At 39.1% G+C, this 16,323-nt stretch overlaps 1 protein-coding gene across 3 annotated transcripts in view; it reads right to left on the reverse strand.

The window, feature by feature from the left end:
- The window catches only part of HEPH (hephaestin), a 92,926-nt gene that overhangs the window by 63,510 nt on the left and 13,093 nt on the right, over positions 1-16,323 (reverse strand). For all 3 annotated transcript variants that reach the window (XM_005876169.1, XM_014547680.1, XM_005876166.2), the window contains exons 5-8: positions 15,743-15,925; positions 14,046-14,300; positions 11,020-11,188; positions 9,690-9,826 (exon numbers count right to left, since the gene is read on the reverse strand). In XM_005876169.1, the coding sequence (XP_005876231.1) occupies positions 9,690-9,826; positions 11,020-11,188; positions 14,046-14,300; positions 15,743-15,925 (744 nt within the window). The remainder of the gene's footprint in view (positions 1-9,689; positions 9,827-11,019; positions 11,189-14,045; positions 14,301-15,742; positions 15,926-16,323) is intronic.

Consider the following 16,323-nt stretch of genomic DNA (forward strand, 5'->3'; position numbering starts at 1 on the left):
AGTGCACAAGCCTCCTAAGCCCACTGCCCTGGCAGGCGGCCACTAGGTGCTTCTCTGAGCTGCCGCATTGCAGAACCCTGGCTTCTGGCATCTAGTCCCAACGGTATCACTGCTCTAGCACAAAGGCCTTCTGAGCCCACTGTCCCAACAGACAGCCCCTGGGCGCCTCTGTAAGCAGTCATTTGGCATGTGTATCCAACCAAAGGCATACATCCCCTAAAGCAGAAACTGGGATTTCTCCCTCCACAGGGCTGGTGGCACACCACAATTGCTCTGATCCAGCTTGTGGGTCCCCCAAGGACACCCCCCTTGCAAATGGCTCCTGGGCCCCTCTGTGTGCTGCCACTGAACATGTGCCTCTCCAACCAAGGGTGCACGATTCCCTCACCAGGATCCACAACATCCCCCTCCCAGCTATCTACTTCTGGACAGCTTGGTGAGTTGCTGAGGACTTACCTCCCTGGAAAAGGTCACATTGTTTCAGCCATAGACTCTGAGATTCCCACATCACCAGCTGCTGGATCCTGAATGCCCTCTTGATTCAGATAGGGAAATCACTTTGGCCAGAGTCCCTCTGCCTCAATCACAGACTAAAAGACCCAGGCCCCCACTGTTACAGGCTCCAATCCCCTCATGGTGAGGGAGAGTGATGCTAATCCAGGAAGAGTCACAGCACATGGGCCAAAGTCACAGTACCTGAGCCTCAGGCCCCAAGACACCTTCCTCCAAGGCCATTTACTCTGGGAACCCACAGTGAGCACATACCAGTGATACCTCAGACAACCATTGCACAAAAGCCGGAACCATGATCACATCCAAAACAGCTTGTGCCACGAAACCGGGGGTCAGTAACATTGACAATCTGTGACAAGACTTCATCCACAAATATGAAACTAACACTAAAGATCCAACTACATCAAGAGAACCCAAATAGCTCAAGGAGGGAGCTCTACTGGATCACAAAGCCCCACATACCTGAGAGATCACACCACTAGCACCACCACCCCCAACAACCTGGGTAGCAAAGCAGTTGGATCTAAGTCACAGAAACAATTAAAACATTACAGCAAAAAATGGGGAGACAAAAAAAAAACAACCAATTCCTAAAGCAAAAAAAAGAGTAATCACCAGAAAGGGAATTAAATGAAATGGAGGCAAGTAACATGTTAGAGAAAGAATTCAGAGTAATGTTTATAAGGATCCTCAAAGAGCTGGATGACAAATACACACAACTCAATGAGAATTATAAGGAGCTGAATGAGAATGTCACCAACATGAAAAGGTACCAAGAGGAAATGAAGAATGACATAGCTGCAATAAAGAACACAATGGAAGGCTTAAATAGTAGACTAGAAGAGGCTGAGGACCGCATCAACGAGCTAGAAGACAAGGTAGGAAAAAACACACAAACACAGCAGCAACTGGAAAGAAAACTTAAAAAGAAGGAGGAGAACCTAAGGAAGCTGTGGGACAACACAAAATGAAACAACATCTGCATATAAAGGGTATCAGGAGGAGAGGAAGAGGAGCAAGGAGTAGAAAACCTATTTAAAGAAATAATGACAGAAAACTTCCCTGATGCTGGCAAGAAAAAAACACGCAAGTCCAAGAAGCACACAGAGTCCCAAACAAGATGGACCCTAAAAGACCAACACCAAGACACATAATTAAATTGGCAAACATCAAAGACAAAGTAAGAATCTTACAGGCTGCCAGTGAGAGAGAGATAGAAAGTTACCTACAAGGGATCTGTCATTAGAATATCAACTAATTTCTCAACAGAAACACAATAGGCCAGAAGGGAATGGAATGAAATATACAAAGTGATGCAAAGCAAGGAACTGAATCCAAGAATACTATACCCAGCAAGGTTTTCATTCAAAGTTGAAGGTGGAATCAGGAGCTTCACAGATAAAAAAGGGAGTTTATTGCCACCAAGCTAGCAAAGCAAGAAATGCTAAAGGGACTGCTGTAAAAAGAAGAAACAGAAAGGCAAGAAGGAATACAAACATAAAGAATAAAAAAGGTGACAAACAAGTACTTATCAATAATAACATTAGTAAATGGATAGGCTCCAATCAAAAGAAATAGGGTAGCTGAATGGATAAGAAAAGATGACCCATATATATGCTGTCTGCAAGAGACCCACCTCAGAAAAAAGGATTCACACAGATTGATAGTAAAGAAATGAAAATTTTTTTTCACTCAAATGGAAAAGTGAAAAAAGCTGGGGTTGCAATACTAATATCTGACAAAATAGACCTCAAAGTAAAAGCCATAACAAGAGATAAGGAGGACCACTTCATAAAACTAAAGGGAGCGATTCAACAAGAGGATATAACTCTGGTAAACATACATGCACCCAATACAGGAGTACTCACATACATAAAACAACTTCTGGAAGATATCAAGGGTGAGATTTACAACAATAAAATCACAGTAGGGACTTTAATACCCCACCAACACCACTGGATATATCCTCTAAACCAAAAATCAGGAATGAAAAGGAGGTAAGAACGTACAATGGAGTCAAGACAGTCTTTTCAATAAATGGTGTTGGTAAAATTGGACAGATACATGCAAAAAATGAAACTAGACCACCAACTTACACCATACACAAAAATAAACTAAAAATTTATAAAGGACTTAAACATAAGATGGGAAACCATAAAAATACCAGAGGATTACACAGGCAGCAAAATCTCAGACATATGCCGAAGCAATATCTTCACCGATACAGCCCCTAGGGCAATGGAAACTAAATAGAAAATAAACAAATGGGACTACATCAAAATAAAAAGCTTTTCACAGCAAAAGAAACCATCAACAAAACAATAAGAAATCCCACTGCAGGAGAGAACATATTTGCCAATGTTATCTCTGATAAGAGTTTAATCTCCAACATTTACAGGGAATTCATACAACTTAACAAAATGAAGATAAACAACCCAATCAAAAAAAATAGACATCGGACCTAAATAGATACTTTTCTAAAGAGGACATAAGGAAGGCCAAGAGACATATGAAAATATGCTCAAAGTAACTAATCATCTGAGAGTTGCAAATCAAAACAACAATGAGGCATCATCTTACACCTGTCAGAATGGCTATCATTAACAAATCAACAAATGAAAAGTGCTGGCAAGGATGCGGAGAAAAAGGAACCTTTGTGCACTGCTGGTGGGAATGCAGACTGCTGCAGTCACTGTGGAGAACAGTATGGAGTTTCCCCCCAAAAATAAAAATGGAACTCCCATTTGACCCAGTGATCCTACTTCTAAGAATATATCCCAAGAAACTAGAAACGCCAATCAGATAGGATATATGCACCCCTATGTTCAGAGCAGCACAATTTACCTTAGCTAAGATTTGGAAACAGCCTAAATGCCCATGGGTAGATGAGTGGGTTAAAAAACTGTGGTACATCTACAAAATGGAATACTATGCTGTGGTAAAAAAGAAGGAATTCTTACCATTTGCAACATCATGGATAGAACTGAAGAGCATTATGCTAAGTGAAATAAGCCAGTCAGAGAAAGATAAATATCACATGATCTCACTCATTAATGGAATATAATGAACAACATAAACTGATGAACAAAAACAGATCCAGAGACAGAGAAGCATTGATCAGATCAAAAAACCTCAGAAAGAATGTAGAGGAGGGTGGATCTAAGGGGGAGAGATCCACCAAAGGACTTGTAGGCATGCATATTAGCCTAACTAATGGACACAGACACCAAGGGGGTGAGGGCATGAGTAGCAGGTGGGGAGACAATGGAGCCTTAAGGACACATATGTAATACCTTAATCAATAAAGAAAAAAATTGGGAAAAAAAACAGGAAAGAAACAGCAATCCTAAATTACTCACTAGATCAGATGGACTTAATTGACAACTTCAGAACATTTCACCCCAAAGCCACAGAATATACATTATTCTCAAGTGCACACAGGACATTTTTAAAGATAGACCACATATTAGGACACAGGCAAAGTCTCTTCAAATTCAAGAAGATAGAAATCATATCAAGCATCTTCTCAAGCCACAATGGCATAAAATTAGAAATCAACTACTATAAAAAGAATGAAAAAATCAAACTTGGAGGCTAAATAGAATGCTATTAAACAATGATTGGGTTACCAAAGAGATAAAAGAAGAAATAAAAAGCATCCTGGATACAAACGACAATGAAAACACAACAATCCAAAATCTATGGGACACCATGAAAGCAGTCCTAAGAGGGAAATTCATAGTTCTAAAGACCTACCCAAAACAAAACAAAACAAAACAAAATAAAACAAGAAAAAATGGTAATAAATTATCTAACCTTTCAACTTAAAGAATTAGAAAGAGCAACAAGAAAAGCCCACAGTAACCTGAAGGAATGAAATAATAAAGATCAGAGCAGAAATAAACGACACATATACTTACCTGGCAGGGGAGATACCATGATCACGAAATAAACGACACAGAGACAAAAAAATACAAAAGATCAATGAAACCAAGAGCTAATTCTTAGAAAGGATAAACAAGATTGATGAACCTCTAGCCAGGCTCACCAAGAAAAAAAGACAGAGGACCCAAATAAACAAAATGAGAAATGAAAGAGGTGTGGTACCAACTGACCGCACAGATATACAAAGGATTGTAAAAAATACTACGAACAACGCTACTCCAACAAACTGGACAACCACGAAGAAATGGACATATTCATACAAAAATACAAGCTTCCAAAACTCAAGCAGGAAGAATAAAAATATCTGAATAGGCCGATAACTACTGATGAAATTGAAACAGTAATCAAAAAGCTTCCAGTATACAAAAGCCCTGAACCAGATGGCTTTAAAGGGAAGTTTTACCAAACATTCAAGAAGAAATAAAACCAATCCTTCTCAAATTATTCCAAAAAATCCAAGAGGAAGGCACACTTCCAAGCTTTTTCTATGAAGCCAGCATTACCCTAATCCCCAAACCAGAAAAAGACACTACAAAGAAAGAGAATTACAGGCCAATATCCCTCATGAACATAGATGTCAAAATCCTCAACAAAATTCTAGCAAACTGGATCCAGCATTACATTAGAAATATTGTACACCATGACCAAGTGGGATTTTTCCAGGGATGCAAGGCTGCTACATTATCCCCAAATCAATAAATGTTATATCACATAAACAAATTGAGAGACAAAAATCACATAATCATATCAATTGATGCATAAAAGGCATTTGAAAAAGTTCACATCCTTTTCTAATAAAAACGCTCAGCAAAGTGGGAATAGAGGGATAATACCTCAACATAATAAAAGCCTTATATGACAAACCTACAGCCAACATCATACTCAATGGGCAAAAACTAAAACCATTTCCCCTAAGAACAGGAACAAGACAGGGATGGCTGCTTTCACCACTCTTGTTCAATATAGTACTGGAATTGTTAGCCACAGCAGTAAGAGAAGAAGTAGAAATGAAAGGCACCAAATTGGAAAAGAAGGAATAAAATTGTCATTATTCACAGATGACATGATACTGTACATAGAAAATCCTAAAGACTCCATCAAAAATTATTAGACTTAATAAAGGAATTCGGCAATGTAGCAGGATACAAAATTAATGCAAAGAAACCTATGGCATTTTTATACACCAATAATGAACTTACAGAAAGAGATTTAAAAAAATCCCATTTACCATCGCACCAAAAAAATTAAGATACCTAGGAAAAAAATTAACTTAGGAGGTAAAAGACCTATACTTAGAAAACTACAGGACATTGAAAAAAGAGATAAAGGAAGACATAAACAGATGGAAGAACATACCATGTTCATGGATTGGTAGAATCAACATCATTAAAATGTCCATACTACCCAAAGCAATCTATAGATTCAATGCAATCCCCATTAAAATACCAATGGCATATTTCATAGACCTAGAACAAACTCTCCAAAAATTCATCTGGAATATAAAAAGACCCAGAATAGCTGCAGCAATCCTGAGAAAGAAGAACAAAGTCAGAGGGATCTGAATAACAGATATCACGCTGTATTACAAAGCCACTGTTCTCAAAACTGCCTGGTTCTGGCACAAAAACAGACATATAGACCAATGAAATAGAACAGAGAACCCAGAAATCAACCCAAACCACTATGCTCAATTAATATTTGACAAAGGAAGCAAGATCATACAATGGAGTCAAGACAGTCTCTTCAATAAATGGTGTTTGGAAAATTGGACAGACACATGCAAAAAATAATGAAACTAGACCACCAACTTACACCATACACAAAAATAAACTAAAATTGGATAAAGGACTTAAATGTAAGATGGGAAACCATAAAAATCTTAGAAGAAGCCATAGGCAACAAAATAGCAGACATTTGTTGAAGCAATACCTTTACTGATACAGCTCCTAGGGAAATGGAAACTAAACAGAAAATAAACAAATGAGACTACATCAAAATAAAAAAGCTTTTTCACAGCAAAAGAAACCATCAACAAAATAACAATAAAGCCCACTTCATGGGAGAACATATTTGCCAATGTTTTATCCGATAAGGGTTTCATCTCCAGCATTTACAGAGAACTTATACAACTTAACAAAAGAAAGATAAACAATCTAATAAAAAAGTGGGCAAAGGACCTAAATAGATACTTTTTGAAAGAGGACAAACAGAAGGCCAAGAGACATATGAAAACATGCTCAAAGTCACTAATCATCTGAGAGATGCAAATCAAAACGACAATGAGGTCACACCTGTCAGAATGTCTATCATCCACAAATCAACAAATGACAAGTGCTGGTGAGGATGCGCACAAAAGGGAACCCTCGTGCACTGCTGGTGGGAATGCATACTGGTGCAGCCACTGTGGAAAACAGTATAGCATTTCCTCAAAAATTAAAAATGGAACTACCATTTGACCCAGTAATCCCACTTCTAGGAATATACCACAAGAAAACAGAAACACCAATCAGAAAGGATATATGTACCCCTATGTTCATAGAAATGAGAAATGAAAGAGGTGTGGTACCAACTGACCGCACAGATATACAAAGGATTGTAAAAAATACTACGAACAACGCTACTCCAACAAACTGGACAACCACGAAGAAATGGACATATTCATACAAAAATACAAGCTTCCAAAACTCAAGCAGGAAGAATAAAAATATCTGAATGGATGAGTGGATGAAAAAACGGTGGTACATCTACACAATGGAGTACTATGCTGCTGTAAAAAAGAAGGAATCCTTACCATGAATGGAACTGGAAAACATTATGCTAAGCGAAGTAAGCCAGTCACAGTAAGATAAATATCACATGATCTCACTCATTTGTGGAATATATTGAACAACATAAACTGATGAACAAAAATAGAGCCAGAGTCATAGAAGAATTGAACAGACTGTCCAACCTTTGAGAGAAGGGGTGAGGGGGTAAGAGATCAACCAATGGACTTATATGCATGTATATGAGCATAACCAATGGATACAGACAGTGAAGGGTGAGGGCATGTTCTGGGGGGGGGAGTGGGGGCAGCCAGGGAGAGGTAAATGGGGGGAAAAGGAGACTTATGTAATACTTTAAAAAATAAAGAATTTAAATTAAACAAAAGAAAACATAAGAAAAACCTTCATGACATTAGCTTTGACAATGATTTTTTTGGATACAAAAGTCCAGGTAACAAAAACCCCCATGCATATTGAAATTTATAAAAATTTAAAAACTGTATACCAAAAAGACACTATTAACAGAGTGAAAAGGCAACCTAAAGAATGGGAAAATATTTGCATATTACATATCTGATAAGCAATTACTATCTAAAATGTTAGATAACTCCTAAAACTCAAAAGCAAAATAAATAAATCCTATATAACAAAAGCATAATATGCTAAGTGTCTGACCATTTGTTTGACCGTTCCACCAGTCACTATGACACACACTGACCACCAGGGGGCAGATGCTCTGACTGATAGGTTAGCTTGCTGCTGGGGTCCAGCTGATCAGGAGTGGGCGAGACAGTTGGACACACCCTGGAGCCCTCCCGTGATCCCTCCCCGGCTGGCCAACCTCCCGCAGTCCCTCCCTGTCGGCCAGCCTGGATCGGGACTGGGCTAGATGGACTTTTCCACGTCCCTCCCTGGCTCCAATCGGCCCCAATCAGGACTAGGCAAGATAGCCCCGATCAATCCCGATCACCAGCCATGCCGAGGGACCCCACTGGTGCATGAATTCATGCACCGGGCCTCTAGTAAACAAACAAACAAACAAACAGCCTAATTAAAGATGGGAAGAAGACTTGAGAAAATATTTAACCAAAAAATATATACAAATAGCCAATAGGCACATGGAAAGATTCTAAACATTACTGATCATTAGGGAAATGCAAATCAAAACAACAGTGAGATACCTCCTCACACCCACTCGTATGGCTACTATATAAAAAAAATACACAGAAAAGAAGTGTTGGCAAAGATGTGGAGAAATTAGAACCCATGTGCACTGTTGGTAATTTAGAATGATACAGCTACTGTGAAAAACATCATGGTGGTCCCTCAAAAATTTAAAAATAGAATTAACATATGATTCAGTAATTCCATTCTGTGTATACCCAAAATAATTGAAATCATGCCTCAAAGTCATATTTGCACACCAGGTAGAGGGGAAGATGTGTAGTTATTGTTTGATGGGTATTGCATTTCAGTTTTACAAGATAAAAAGAATTGATATAGATGGTAGTGATGGTTGCATAACATTATGAATACATTTAATACCACTGAACTGTACACTTAAAATGGTTACTATGGTAAAATTTATTTTGTGCATATTTTACCACAATAAAAAAATGAAGAAAAAGAAGACTGGAGACCCATACTGAACACAGCTAATGAGAACTTAATATTCACTGTCCATCCTCTTTTCCAATGTAAGTTTTTTCTCCATATATCTCCCTATTTATTTGATGTAAACTCTACTGTGCTTGCTCAGATATCCTAGTATTAACTGGCACACATCTAACCCCAGAATACTGTTCATTACTTTAATTTCCATAGTTTTCTCCCATCTAATCTATTTTATTTTCTGGCTTCATTAAGTGACTAAAGCACCCAACATTGTTCCGCTGTTTCAATGCCGTACTTTAGGCCTTCTGGATACTTTCTCCAAGTCAGTTTCTAACCTTTGTTTTGCATCCCTCACTATAGCAAGCATATCTGCATGTCATGTCAAGCTGTCCTTGTCCAAATATTGCCAGGAACTTGGGCAGTCTTACTCCTTTATATAGAGCCCTTCAGAAATGCACCTAGGGAAATATTTTAAAGTGTGATCTTAACAACGGTACTACCAGAAGATATTCACTGAAAAAAAAAAAGGTCTATAGTAAAGTATAAGAAATGCCACATACTCTATTCCCATCTTTGAGATTCATGATAAACAAAAATGAATCCAAAGTTCTGAGAAGCCCTGCAGCAAGGAACATGGTTTGACTATTTTTATGTGACTGTGCTTAACTTAGTATTTTGCAAACAAATTAAGACCCATAACCCTCTTGCACAAAACACTCATCTGTTGGTACTCACTTTGAGAGATGCTGTTCTAGAGATGTCTCTCAGTTCCCCCCACACTCCAGTTTCTCAGTCCTCCCCAGTCTCATGGATCTAGTCAATTATCAATTTCATAAGTTAAGGATTCCTCACCCAGGATTCCAAGATGCTCATCTTCCTCCAGCTGTACCTTTTTCTGGAATGTTTCATCTTGGAAGGCTTCATATCGGACTTTCCAGTAAGTTCCCCCAATTCGGCTGGAGCCCTTCTGGAAGAATATATCTGAGCCACTGGCATATAAGAAGACAAATATCACATGATTTAATAACGTATCAGATAGACTCCTATATCACCCTTGGTCTCATCAAGTTATGGATCTTTATAATTAGGAAAGACCTCTGAGATCATCCAGGTTAGCTTCTACCCAGTGGAGATGAAACCACTAACAAATAATATGCAGCTTCTGCTTCAGCCTTTCCAAGGTCAGGGAACTCATTTTCAGAGGAAGCAATCTTTCTTACTATTGGATAGCTTTAATGATTACAGTTATTTTTATAATAGTTTGAAATCTTCTTGCTTGTAAATTCCAGACACTAGTACTAGTCCTGCCTTCATGAATTCCATAGACTTACATCTATCCTTAATTATCTTTAGGTTTTCAAGATTGTTTCTCTCCTTAATAAAGAATATCTTTAATTCCAAAGTGAAAAACCACTAACTTAGCAAGCCCAGTTAGAGATTCTAGAAGTCATGCTGAGACCCAAGTGCCCACTTTCCTATGTTTTCTGCACATTCATTCCATTAGTTTTTCTGCTAGGAAAAAAATGTTTATTTTTGCTGGAAAATAAACATTTTTCTAGTAAAAAACTAGGTGCCTTAGGACATTCCTCCAAACTCTCCAAGTCATCTACCAAGTGGCTCTTCTGTGAAAGACCTGGTATCACTGATAGGCCAGTGAGTATGCATAACTTAAGGCTTAACAACTGAATAGGGAACTAACCTGCTCTATCTTGCCCAATCTGAGTCATGGATGAAACAAGAGAATTTGAATAAATTCCTCCAAAAGTATGGTTATGGAATGGCCATAAGGCAGGTTGCTTCCCTTCTTCCTACATTTCTCAGTGCTTTTTACAATCCTGTTTAAATGCCTCCTTCAGACTATTAAAAAGAAAAGAAGGTGCAAGGAGGTAAATAATGGACAAAATAAAGAAGAGCTGGAGAAATGACATTTCAACTGATCTGGTCCCATTGGGCCTCCTTTTCTGAATGTGGCTTGGTATTAGAGCAGGAACAATTGCAAACACTGCTAGTTCCCCAAGAGCAAGCTGTCCAGGGGTCAAAAGAATTTGGTTAACAGTTGTGTGATATTAACTCCAGTCAGACAATGATTGTGACCCCCAAGTGAAAGAGAGATTTCTGACAGTGAGTAGTAGTGTTTGGGGATAAAACCAGGAGTAGAAAGAAGAAGCCCACTACCTCTTACCTGCCTGGCTCCCTCAAATTCTTCCCAGTACTCCCATCATAACCCGTTGGGCCATAGTCCCATTTAATCTCATGAGCCTGAATGAAGTACTGCCGGACATTTCCTGTTAGTAGGTTCACAGGAGGGGCCATGGAGCAAGACTTGACATTGTAGAGTGCTTGCATGCCATCTGGAAGAAGAGGAAGAACATCATGTCTGGCCCCATTTCAACTAACAGGCCTTCTACCCAGACAATCCACCGTCCTCCTTCTCCTAAGGTCTCCCCTCCCACCTTCCAATAGGCTCTTTACCCCTAACTCCATGTGAGCCATTTTTCTCTCACTTCTTAAGAGCCTGGCTGGAAGAAAGTTAGCCCAAATAGGAATTCAAGTATCTCCACCTGCTCACCACCACTACCTCATTTACCAGATGTTCACTCCTTTGCAAAAGGTTTACATTGTACAAATATCACAGAACTTGAAGTCCAAATACCTGAGAACAAGTCCAAGCCTAATTATTCTCTGTAGTACTTAGGCAAGTCAATTCCTAGATCTAAAATTAAACCCTGTTTTGTAAATGGGGAGAATAGGAAATCTGCCACACTGGGCTGGTGGGAGCATTAAAAAAAAAGGAGTAACTAATTCGTAAAGAGGGGTTTTCCCGAAACACTGGAACATCTACACATGGAGATGAAGCTTCAGATTTAGGACTGTCATGAAAATGTAGTGTCTCCAAAATGTGAAAAATGTTACATTCAGGTATAGTGGTAATTGATTATATTGCCTTATATTTGCTTGGCATCTTATAGAGGTTATTCAGATCATTATTTCATTTGAGTCTCATAACATCCCAAGGAGATCTGAAATTATAAATTAGAAATCTGAGATATAAAAGAGGATGAGGAAAATATATTCATTTTTATTAGATAATTACATAGGCCAGGACCTGTGCCAGGTGCTTTACATATGTTATTTCCTTCAATCCTCATAACAACCCTGTGAAACAGACTTTTTAAAATATGTTTTTTAAATTGATTTCAGAGGGAGGATGTGAGAGAGAGAGAAAAAAAGAGAGAGAAACATTAATGATGAGAGAGCATCATTGATTGGCTGCCTCCTACATGCCTCCTGTTGGGAATGGAGCCCACAACTCAGGCATGTGTCCTGACCGGGAATTGAACCATGACCTCCAGGTTCATGGGTTGACAGTCAACCACTGAGCCACACTGGCCAGGTTAAACAGCTTTTAATATCCCCTTTTGCACTTGAAAAAATCTAAGGATCAGACAAGTTAAGTAACTTGCCAAGATAATACAGCTAGTCAGTGATAGAGTTGAGACTTAAGCTCTTATCTTTTAACTGCAAATTTAAGTGCTCATTTTCTTTTTTTTATATCCACTAGCTTGGTCTCAACATTCTCCTAGTCCAGTGATGGCGAATCTTTTGAGCTCGGCGTGTCAGCATTTTGAAAAACCCTAACTTAACTCTGGTGCCGTGTCACATATAGAAATTTTTTGATATTTGCAACCATAGTAAAACAAAGACTTATATTTTTGATATTTATTTTGTATATTTAAATGCCATTTAACAAAGAAAAATCAACCAAAAAAATGAGTTCGAGTGTCACCTCTGACACGTGTGTCATAGGTTCGCCATCACTGACCTAGTCTTTGAGATTCAAAATTACATTATCTCTCTAATATCCCATTACAACTTCATAAGGTAGAAATCATTACTGCAATAATCAGATAAGGGAACAGAGGCTCAGAGAAGTGACATTACTTACCAAAACTAACTAAGCAACTGGTGGAACAGCGTTTGAATCCAGGCCTGTCTGGATCTAAGGCCCTTGCTTGTTCTACTATTGTGCTGCATTCCTAACCTCCATCTGAATTCATACTCATTTACTCAGGCACTTTTGGAACCGAGGCCAAACCCTGGATGGGTAACTGGCTCCTATTAGGAAAAAACCACCACCCCAGACTCATTACCTTACCAGTCTATAACTCCTTGCTTACTCAAATCCATTTTCACATACTCACATATCACTTACCTGACATCAATCTAATTTACCATATATCAAATAATTCTAGAAAGTGAGAGCTGAAGAGGCATTTAGAGACTATTTAGACCAAATCTTCCATTTTATAAATGTGGCAATGAGGCCTAGAAATGGAAAGGAACTTTCCCAAAGTTATTACAGTGAGTTTTTCATAGAGCTGAGACAACCACTAAAATCATCTAATCACTTATCTACTGCTCTTTCCATTGCCTCATGTGTTCCTCCTCTCTGATGGTCCTCAATGCACTGTGCCATTATTCAACCATTCTTCCTCTGAAAACCAAACCTTCTACCCCTATTTCTGTTGGGTCCTAATTAGGGTGTCATCACCTGCCCACAATACTCCATGGTTTCCTGCAGAAACCTTATACTTTTAACACTAATCTCTCCTTTACTCCCTGTTCAATCATCTGCAAGACCTCCAGTTCTTAATTCCTTAGGACTTTGAGGGGGGGGGGAAATGACAGCATAAAAGATCACTTAATCTCTTAACAGATGAAGAAGATGAAACCCAGAGAGATGTGCCTGAGGTCACCCTGCAAGTTAATGTCTGAGCCAGGAAAGAACATGGGTCCCAGAATTCTAGTCTAGTGTTTCATCCTCTATTCCTGGCTGTCTCACCTTAAAAACCTCTCTTATAGACCAGAAGCCCAGCCCCTCCCCTGCTTTTTTAAAATAGACATTTCTTTTTTTAAAAAAAATATATTTTATTGACTTTTTACAGAGGAAAAAAGGAGAGGGATAGAGAGTTAGAAACATTGATGAGAGAGAAACATCGATCAGCTGCCTCCTGCACACTCCCTATTGGGTATGTGCCTGCAACCAAGGTACATGGCCTTGACCAGTATCGAACCTGGTACCCTTGTGTCTGCAGGCTGACACTCCATCCACTGAGCCAAACTGGTTAGGGTCAGAAGCCCAGGCTCTTGATGACCATATTGCCCCCTTCATCCCATACCTTAAGGGTCAGAGATGCTGGATCTCACCTTGCAAGTGACTATTTACTTGACAGCTAATTAACCAGATGCCAAGTTTCTGAGGCACCATCTCAGCAGTCACAAAGGTGGCTGGAAAGAGATGAGCCACATCAGTGCGGTGGCCCCGGATGGTTAGCATCTGTCCATGGAAGTAAGCTGTGTGGACATCTACTTCATTGCCCATGCCAAACAAGTGCCAGGCCACACGCTTCTGTGCACACATGTTCAGCTCTGGTAAGTTCCCAAATACAAAGCCATTGATTGCTGAAAAAGAAAATCCGAAGAAAAATATCAGAGTTAGAAAAGAATAGCCCAATGGGAAAAGCCTTACCATCTGACAATAATATGAAGTAACATTTAGATGAGGTTTTATTTTTTAATTACATTTATTGGGGTGACATTGGCTTCATATAGGTTTCAAGTGCACATTTCTAGGATACATGATCTGCATATTGCATTGTGTTCCCACTAGCCAGAGTCAAATCATCTTCTGTCACCATATATTTGGTCCCTTTTACCCTTTACTACTCCTCAACTCTCTTCCCTCTGGTAATTACCATAGTGTTGTCTGTCTGGGCATCTTAGTTTCAATTTTATATCCCACATAATGAATTAAATCATATGGTTCTTAGCTTTTTGTGATTGACTTATTTTGCTTAGTGTAATATCCTCAAGGTCCATCCATGTTGTCGCAAATGGCAGTATTTCATCTTTTCTTATGGCTGAGTAGTATCCCATAGTATATATGGTACATATAGATGAGGTTTTAAAGAGCACACTGTGCTGACAAAATGCATTATATCATTTAAATCTTACAAACAATCCTAGGAAATAGGCAAGTATCAATGGTCTCATTAAAAAAAATGAGAAAAACCAAGGCTCAGAGAGGTAAAGTTGCTCTCTCCCAAGGCAAGTGGTAGAGCCAAGGTTCCAATGCAGCAACTCAAGGAAGCTTTTTAAGGAATGTGATTTATTTTGTAAGCTATTCTTTCCTCCCAGGCCAATTTTCTTCTAAAATTTCCGTAGGACAATTGTTAATTTAGCTAATTACCATGGTTATTATAAGCAATTGGTATAAAACCAAGAGAAATTTGAGCTGTCTAAGCCATCCCTTACATCTTTCATCTGAGTTTTCACTTCCCCTTGGGACAGTCTGGCTTTGGTAAGTAAGCCAAAAGTAAGTAAGCTACTCTCTTAATTAACCAAAAGCAAAAGTAACTTGTTTCTCTTCCTAAGAATCACTTCTCTGCCCATACCTCAGGGCTTTTGTGCCTTTAGTTAATTTTATAGTTAATTAAGATGCTGGATTCCCCATAGGCAACCATTTTTCTTCACAAAGTGGTTAATTCTTACAGCTTGCATCCTTTTTAGAACAAAGAAATGTTAAGTAATTATATCAGTAAACAACCCTCATCAAAGTGACTGAACATATAGCATATGAGTTTGGAATCAACACCATGGGCTATTCCACATTGAGGAGGCAAGGTACTTAATGGCAAGAGCACATTATTCAGTCAAACAGATTAGGGTTGGAATTTTAGCTGTGCCATTTATCTGTTGTGTAATCCTCAGTTTTCTCATAGGTAAGAACAAGGTAAAGCTACCTACTGCTCCTGGTCCTTCTAATGCTTAAAAATGGCCAGGTATTTGAAATGACCTTTCATCACAGTCTACTGACACAGTGTGGCCATTGCTTCCCAGCTCACCATGCATCCTATTACTTTCTTGAAAGGCCTCATCTTCTTTGTCCACTGAGACAGGGTCTGAGCAGTAAGTGGCAATGTTCTCATTGATATGCCAGCTAAGATTCTCATCTACCACACTGAAGAGCAGGAAGAAAGAATTATCCACATCTTGCCGCCGAGGAGGGGAGTTCCCATCCAGGGTTCCTAGTACAAATAAGAAAGTTGTCATTGAGAACCTCCTATCCTTAGCAACAGTAAACTGCAAGGAGGAAGAGAGGCAGTCTTAAGAGTCTGTCAGTAACAGAAAATCAGATGGAGACTTCTTCAACCAGGGCCTTAAAATGACCACATTCTTGCAACACCTAAGTCTTCAGGCCTGACTATACCTTAAATATACCCTGTTTCCAACCACTTTCACAATCTTTCCCAAATCTTGATAGCTACACTTCCAATCCTATCCAAACTTAAACTCTTACCACATATCTTATGTTTATACTAGAGGCCTGGTGCATGAAAATTCATGCACTGGAAGGGATTCCCTCAGCCTGGCTTGCCCCCTCCCACAGTCCAGGAGCCCCCAGGGGCGGGAGGCGACCCAGCTA

The sequence above is a fragment of the Myotis brandtii genome, unplaced genomic scaffold (assembly GCF_000412655.1).
Source record: "Myotis brandtii unplaced genomic scaffold, ASM41265v1 scaffold480, whole genome shotgun sequence".
Taxonomy (NCBI): domain Eukaryota; kingdom Metazoa; phylum Chordata; class Mammalia; order Chiroptera; family Vespertilionidae; genus Myotis; species Myotis brandtii.